A 7,117-nucleotide genomic window follows, 5' to 3' on the forward strand; every position below is an offset into this window, starting at 1 on the left:
ACTGATCTGTTGGCCTCTTTGGTTCCAAAATTATGTATAATACATTTAACTGTATTTTTTTTTTTTGCTGCTATAAAAATAACTTCTTTTTTCAAATGGCAGTTTCTGACTAATCATGCAACTAAATCAGTGCAAACATTAAAAGCAATCATTCGCTTAAAAAAGAAGCAAAGGATTTCATTTCAAGTATAAAAAATATAAAAAGAGTCGTACGAGTCCAGTTTTGTCTAGTGTGGGTCAACCCTTTAAATTGCATAGTTCACGTGGCACTTGGACATTTAGGGGTGAGCGAGTTCAGTGCTCTGCCAAGGGCCACTTCTGGACACACGCAGATGGGCAAGTGCTAATATCATGTGCATTCAGGCAGGTCTGCAAGTGCTAGGAGGGGCTGGCGGGCAGGCAGGCGGGCAGGGGCCACGTCCATGGCCAGCCCTGGTGGCCAGGGACCCACACTGGCAACTTCTGCAAAGCAGCTGAAAGCCTCCCCCTTCTCTCCAAGACCAGCTAAGCTGCTCCCCTTCCTCATCCCCTGCTGAGGAGGCAACCCCCACTCAGCATTTCCAGAATGCCTCCACCCCACAATTTCCTCCTCAGAGCTCATCTCCTTGCCTAGGTCACTTTCACCTTTTCCCAACGAGTCCTAGAGGAATATCCTCAGTGAAGGGCATAAATTTCAACTTTTTTCTTCCCATTTAGAATAGTTCAGATTTTAACTTAAAAGAGCATACCTGGTAGAAAAGTCCTTTTTCAATTATACAACTGGAATGAATGACCTGTCAACTGCTAGTGATCATTTAAAGCATCAAAGACCCTTCTCCTCTCCCTCCCTCCCCACCCCCAAAACAAACACACATGTAAGTCACACCAGGGACCCAAGCAACAGTCAACCAGTCACTGCCACTGCTCCAGAGGCAGGTTGTGTCCTTTCTGGGCTTCCTTCCCTCTATGGCCTCCCCTGGTCCTGCAGCATGAAGGATCCAGGCCAGGGAGGAAGCCTACACAATTGGGCCAGATGCTGAGGCACAGCAGCCCCTGCACAAGCAAAGGGGGCCACGCAGCTCTCTGCCTGCCGCACACCCCCACCCCACCCCTCCCCACATCTGCTTTCCTCTCGGTGGCTCCAGTGCTCGCTCTCTCTCTCTCTCTCTCTCTCTCTCTCTGTGTGTGTGTGTGTGTGTGTCTCTGTCTTTGTGCTTTTATGTGTGCTAGGAAGGCGCGATTCAGAGTGGCCAGGCCAGCTGGTGGGATGGTGGCAGCTCACCCCATTCTCTCCGACTGACAGGCATTTGTAGCTAAGCTGCCATTTGTCACCGCATCCATTTGCTGGTATCCTGGAGGCTGCTGTGTGGGTGGCAGGATGCGTCTGGCTGTGCGTGTCTACGTGTGCGTTTTAAAGTATTTCATGTCAGTTGAGGGTTCTTGCTCTGCTGTTGACTGATTGCTGGATGAAGTAGTAGAAAAATATTTCAGGCCTCACCCTGGCACCTTCTGGGCAGCCCAACTGAATCGTGGTCAGCCTGCCGTGTACCCCCTTCCAAGAGGGGCTGCAAGAAGCCCATCAGGGACTGTCCTGGCACCCCACCGCCATAGCCCTGCTGCGTCAGGCGCAGCCACACTCCTCCACAATCATGTTGGGCACGTCCCGCTTGACGATGTTGTACTCATCGTCGAAGTAGAGCATGGACATGGTGCTCAGCTTGGTGGGGATGCAGCAGGAGTTCACCGTGCCGGGATTCAGGCCCCGCATGCGGTACTGGTTCACTACAGCCGTGTGAAAGGAGGAGGCTGAGCCGGGGACGCCCGCCAGGTAGGCTGGGCAGCTGCCCTCACAGTAGTTTCCATAGTAGCCGGTGGGCGCAATGATCCAGTCGTTCCAGCCGATGAGGCGGAAGTCGATAAAGAACTGTTGCCTGCAACAGAGGTTGGTCCGGCCATCGCACTCCAGGCCCCGCTTGCGAATGCGGTGCCTGCTGTCACCCAGCCGCGCCTGCACAACCACAAAGGGCCTGTGCGACTCCTCGCCAGGGTCCACAAACACAGGCACCACAGCCAGCTCCTGGCAGCCATCGCACTGCACGTCCAGGTTGAGTCGCCGCTCACCCCGCTCAAACAAGGCCTGGATGGCCTCGGTGAGTGGAAAGGTGTGCCAGCCGCTGCGCTTCAGATCCACCTTCTTCTCTACCACGTTCCACCGGTCTCCATGGCCCTGCTCCTGGTAGTACACCTTGACCCGCACTTTCCGCCGACTGCCCTTCTCCAGGACATAGGGCAGCAGCTTCAGGTAAAGCCACAGGCTGGCCTGTACCACAAACAGGTTCTGGTTGCCTTCATTGGAGATGAAGAAGTACAGGCGGACGCGGGAGGAGGCGAGGCCATCTGCGGAGAAGCAGGAGAGCAGGCCAAGTTAATTCAAGGAGAACACGAGGCAATGGGGGAAATAGACTCTCTGCTGCATGATGCTGGAATGCTAACTCCAGGCACAGCTGGAAGACGTTATTGACCAGAAATACCATTCCTGGGGCCAGGGCCTCTGACGGTAACCTGGGAGAGGCAGAGAAAATCGTTTCCCATTGAGAAACATGGGCCAGGTTAGAGCTGGAGGGTCCAGGCCTATAAAATCCTGCCTCACCTCTCCCAGGCCAGGGCTCCCTGGAGACAGGCTGTCAGGCCTCAAAGCTCCACAGAGGAACTTGTCAGGAGGCCAAGATCTTAACAAGTTGTTATGGGTGTCTGTGAAATCTGAAAAACAAAACCAGGATCACACCGAAGATTTTGGGGTGGGTTATTTTACTAGAGTGGTGGTGGCTTTTTCTGTTTGTTTTTTGTTTTGTTTTGTTTTGTTTTTGTTTTTTCCCTTTGGTTAACTTAGGGCATTGCAAAATCCAGCCCAGCCACCTACTGCCTCTTTCCAGTGTTTACCTAAGCATGATCTGATCCAACCCCCAGTGGAACCTCCACTGCAAACAAGCGAGCCCTGCTCAAATTTCTGACACAGGAAAGTGTGCTTTGCAGACTGCAAAGTGCAGCACTAGTTTCCGAGTAGTGAGTTCCAAGGGACAGGACATTTAGCCTTGAAACATGAGGTCCACGCCTTTGACAAGACCCGGGCTCCCCGTTAATGGCACATTCAAAATTTCCAAGGAAAAGGGGAACCGCCTTGCTAGTTTTCTCAACAATTCAGCTCAACAAGAAGACAGGCCATGCCAATGGAGAGATGACGCCTCTCTCATCCAATATTTCAGCAACCGTTCCGACAAGCTCTTTTTTCTTTCTTTCTTTCCTTTTCTTTTCTTTCTTTCTCTTTTTTTTTCTTTCAGGAAGAACAAACAAGGCAACTGTGTGGCTATGGCTGGTTTAATCAAACCTCCTACCAGTGCCCCCCCGAAACCCCCTCCTCAGGCCTTGCCTGGCTCCTCTAATAACATTGACATCTGACTTTGAAATGGGGGAAAGTGCAGCCTTAAAAGCTGGTCTTGGACGAGCTGCCTGTGACCTGAATCTGTTATTTATAAGTCAAAGAGCTGGCTCCGCGAAACGGACCAGAAATATAACAGCCCCCGCTGTCATTTTGTGCCATCGGGACCAAAAGGCCTCCTCGACCTTCCAGAATCACATTTCTACTCTGGGCCCCAAAGTACCTTTTAATCCAAGCTCTCTAATTGCATGTCGAGCTTCCCCTGACTCAGTCGGACAGCTAAAACAGCAATGCATTTCTTTCTAAGCACAGGCCAGCCCCGATTGTCTCTGCTTTTCTCCACACTCGGCCATGCAAAACTTTTCATCCCTTTTCATCCCCAGGCGGCACTAGCACAGTCTGACTGCTTCCTGGGAGGGTGGGGGGCATTTGCAGCCTGGGGACACAACCGTCCCCCCACCCGAGGCTCCCTGCCCATACTAGGGCTTCCCCCACTGCGACCTACTCCGCGGTCCCCTCTGCGCAAATGGGGCTGAGCTCCAGGCACAAAAGCCAGCCTGGCTCATTGAAGTCCTGAAAAGGACAGCGGAGTCGAAAGCACTTGCAGCATTTCAACGCGGGCACATTTTTCTCTTTTAAAGTTCGGGGAGGAGGGTGGTTATTTCCCCTCTTGATTTTTATATTTAGACAGTGGTAGAAATTTGCAATGAGGGCAGGGGGAAAATTCCAGAAAGGAATTCTACCCTTTGTTAACTACAAACTCTGTGGCTCTCGGGCGAGAGAGCTGCTGCCGCTGCCAGGCAAGCCGAAAGGCACGGGGCTGTCCCCAGCTTCGTCTTTCTCTGCGTAAATGATGGGACCTGTTGAGAAGCCTGCCTTCCGCCCGATTCCGGTGCCCACACAATCCAAGAGAGGTTGCCTAGCTCTCCCCAGTGAGGCTTCAGCAATCCTGGCAAGCCGACGCCGCCCGGTGATGGAAGCGGCCCTGGGGCCTCTCACGCAGGCACACACACACACACACACACACACACACACACACAGGCGCGCGCACACGCGCGCGCATACACACACACACACACACACACTCCTCCGGCCCACGGATATCAACAAGCACACACATCTCCATCCACACTGCTAAGCATACACTCTGATCGTGGGAAACAAAAACATTAAGCAATCACCAAGCAAGTGCCCGCTGAGCCAGGGCCGCACGCATCTGCCGGGAGGGGGACGCGCGCCCACAGGCGCTAAGGCCGGATTCCGGAGAGCAGGGGTGGAGGGCAAGGCTTTCCGCGGCGGGGGTAGGAGGACGGAAGGGGTGTGCTGCCTGGGGTAAGAAGACGGCAACCGGGATGGAGCGCTCAGGGCCAGGAGCCAGCGGCCAAGCCGGAGTCTGTGTCCGCGAGACCGCGCGGGCTGCGGCGGCCGGAGTGGGCAAGGAGAAGGGGTTGGGGGAGGGAGCGAGGGCTCTAGCTAGCCGCCCGCGGGACCGACCCACCTGTCTCGGCGAAGCTGATAATCTCGGAGATTCGCTCCTGACCATCGGCCCCCGGGCTGGCGTGGCCGTCGAGGTGCGGGATCTCCACGCGGCCATCCTCGCGCACCTTGCCCGCGTGCAGCTTGCGCAGAGCCGTGACCATGGCGGCCTTGGGCACAGCGTGCGTGATGTTGGGCCGGCCCCGCATCTGCAGGCGGCTCAAGATGTGCCGCTTCACCGCCTCCAGGAAGTCGCCGTCCACCCGGCCCAGCTCCTCCGGCCGCCGGAAGCCGCCGCACGACGTGCAGGTGTCCTGCGAGCCGCTGGGAGCTCCAGGCGGCGGGGGCGGCGGCGGCGCAGCGGGCGACGGCGGGGGCGTGGGTGAGCCCCAGGCCTCCGGCCCCAGCCAGCCGGCAGCCAACAGCAGAAAGCAGGCGGCCCCCAGCGCCCGACCGGGCAGCCCGTCCATGGTGCGCCGCTGGCGACGAGGGCGCCCGCCGCGAGGCGAGCCGAACCGAGCGCAGGGCCGGGCTCCGGGCTCCCGGCGCGCCGCCCCGCCCCGCCCGCGCCCGCCCGGGCCTCCGCCCGCCCGCCTGGAGGGCCGCCGCCGGCTCGCAGGGGGAGGGGGCCGGCCGGGCCGCAGGGGTTTCTGCGCGGCTGGGAAGGGGCGCCGAGGGTCGCGGGGGCTGGAGAAGCGCGTGGAGCGAGGCGGGAGCCGGAGGGTCACTGCCGCCCGGGCGTCTCGGGGCGCCTCGGCATCTGCAGCCTTCTCGCCATCCTCTCCGCGTCGGGGCCCCGCAGCCCCCGTTCGGGTGAAGCGAAACCGGCGGCAACGGCGGCTTGGCCGCCGGGCAGGGAAGGTGGCGAAAGGGCCAGTCGATGCAACTTGGTCGAGACGGAAGCGAAGGCGCCGGAGCCCCCGGAGCGGAGCGGGGCGCGGCTTGGCGCGGCGCTGCGGCGGGCGCTGCGGCGGGGCCCCGCGCTCGCACCTGAGCGCCTCGCCCTCGCGCTAAGGATGAGCCGCCGGTGGCGGCGACGGCCGGGTCGTCCTCGCCACGGGCCGGCGGGCAGGCGGCGAAGCGCAGCGAGCGCAGTGCGGGGAGTGCGGGCCCGCTCAGAGGCGGCGCGGAGCCCCCGGCCGCGGGCCCTGCAGTCCTCCCGGCGCGTCACACGGCAAAGTTGTTTCCAGGCTCCCGGGGCGCCGCATCCACCGGCGGGCGGGCCGGCCGCTGCGCGCCTCGCCGGGGCCTCTGCTCCGCCCGCCTCCTCGCTGCTCCCTCCCTCACTCTGCTTGCCTGCGCGGGCCGGCGGGGCGCGGGGCGCCGTGCGAGGAAGGTGAGGCGAAGGCAAGGCCCTTCTCGCCCTGGCTCTCCTGCCTGCCGCGGCGGCGGCGATGTGGGTTTGAGCGCCGAAAAGTCTCGCAGTGTCCCCGGGTGCGGGTGCTCTAGCTCGCTCTCCCAGTGACACACGCCGCAGGGCCGGGAGTGAGCGGGCGGGTGGCAGCTGCGTCCCAGCGCGGGGCCAAGACACAGAGTGCAGAGACCGCCAAGGAGGAGTTCTTCTCTTTGCCCTCTCTTCTTTTACTCTCCTCGTTTTTTCTCCCAAGGGGGGGAAAAAGCCGCACAATCTCCGTATGTGCGCGCGCGTTGAGATAGACGTTGGCAAAAAAAAAAAAAAAAAAAAAAAGCGGGGGTGGGGAGGTGGGTTGGTGAGGAGTCTCGCCCTGGCCGTGCGGGAGGAGGCTATCCGTGCCTCCCCGCTCCCGCTTCCCGGAGGGGTGGAGGGGAGGTGGAATCTGTTCAGGTCGGTGCTGCACGCTCACGGGCCCCCCCCCTCGCCCACCCCCGCTTCCCTCCACTTTTTCCTTTCTGCCTGAGCGAGAAGGAGGGGCGAGCCGGCCCTCTCCCCTCCCCCCAACCCCCGCAGTGCCGGGCCACTTTTGCTGTCTCGAAACTTTCCCACCGCGTGGGCACTCCGGACCCTCGCCCAGCTGGGTGGCCGGCGGCACCGACGGGCTCCCGGCCCAGGATCCTGGCGCTTGCCTGGCGCAGGCCCTGCACTCGTCCCTGATACCGCCCTCTGGGACCAGGACAGGCAACTCTCGCCGCCGCGGCCACCCCCGGCGCTCCCGAGGTGCTCCCTCACAGGCCTGCTGCGGCGGGGGTGGCGATGCGGATTCGGGGCCGCGGGCTGGCTCTGCCGGTGGATGTCGCTCCGGGGCTGCA

At 60.1% G+C, this 7,117-nt stretch overlaps 1 protein-coding gene across 1 annotated transcript; it reads right to left on the reverse strand.

Moving 5' to 3' along the window:
- Window positions 1-1,159: 1,159 nt before the first annotated feature.
- On the reverse strand, window positions 1,160-5,492 carry INHBB (inhibin subunit beta B). The gene is made up of 2 exons (XM_019749066.2): window positions 4,914-5,492; window positions 1,160-2,376 (listed from the first exon to the last, which is right to left on the reverse strand). Exons 1-2 carry the CDS (start codon window positions 5,359-5,361, stop codon window positions 1,601-1,603), a joined length of 1,224 nt encoding a protein of 407 aa, XP_019604625.2. The 5' UTR covers window positions 5,362-5,492; the 3' UTR covers window positions 1,160-1,600.
- Window positions 5,493-7,117: the final 1,625 nt, after the last annotated feature.

This window comes from Rhinolophus sinicus, linkage group LG01, assembly GCF_036562045.2.
Source record: "Rhinolophus sinicus isolate RSC01 linkage group LG01, ASM3656204v1, whole genome shotgun sequence".
Lineage (NCBI taxonomy): Eukaryota > Metazoa > Chordata > Mammalia > Chiroptera > Rhinolophidae > Rhinolophus > Rhinolophus sinicus.

What these genes read in the sequence shown, in the direction of transcription:
- INHBB (XM_019749066.2), bottom strand. Translation starts at nt 5,361, where the DNA reads ATGGACGGGCTGCCCGGTCGGGCGCTGGGGGCCGCCTGCTTTCTGCTG. An exon ending in TATCAGCTTCGCCGAGACAG is followed by an intron (nt 2,377 to 4,913) that starts GTGGGTCGGTCC and finishes GCTTCTCCGCAG; the next exon opens with ATGGCCTCGCCTCCTCCCGC.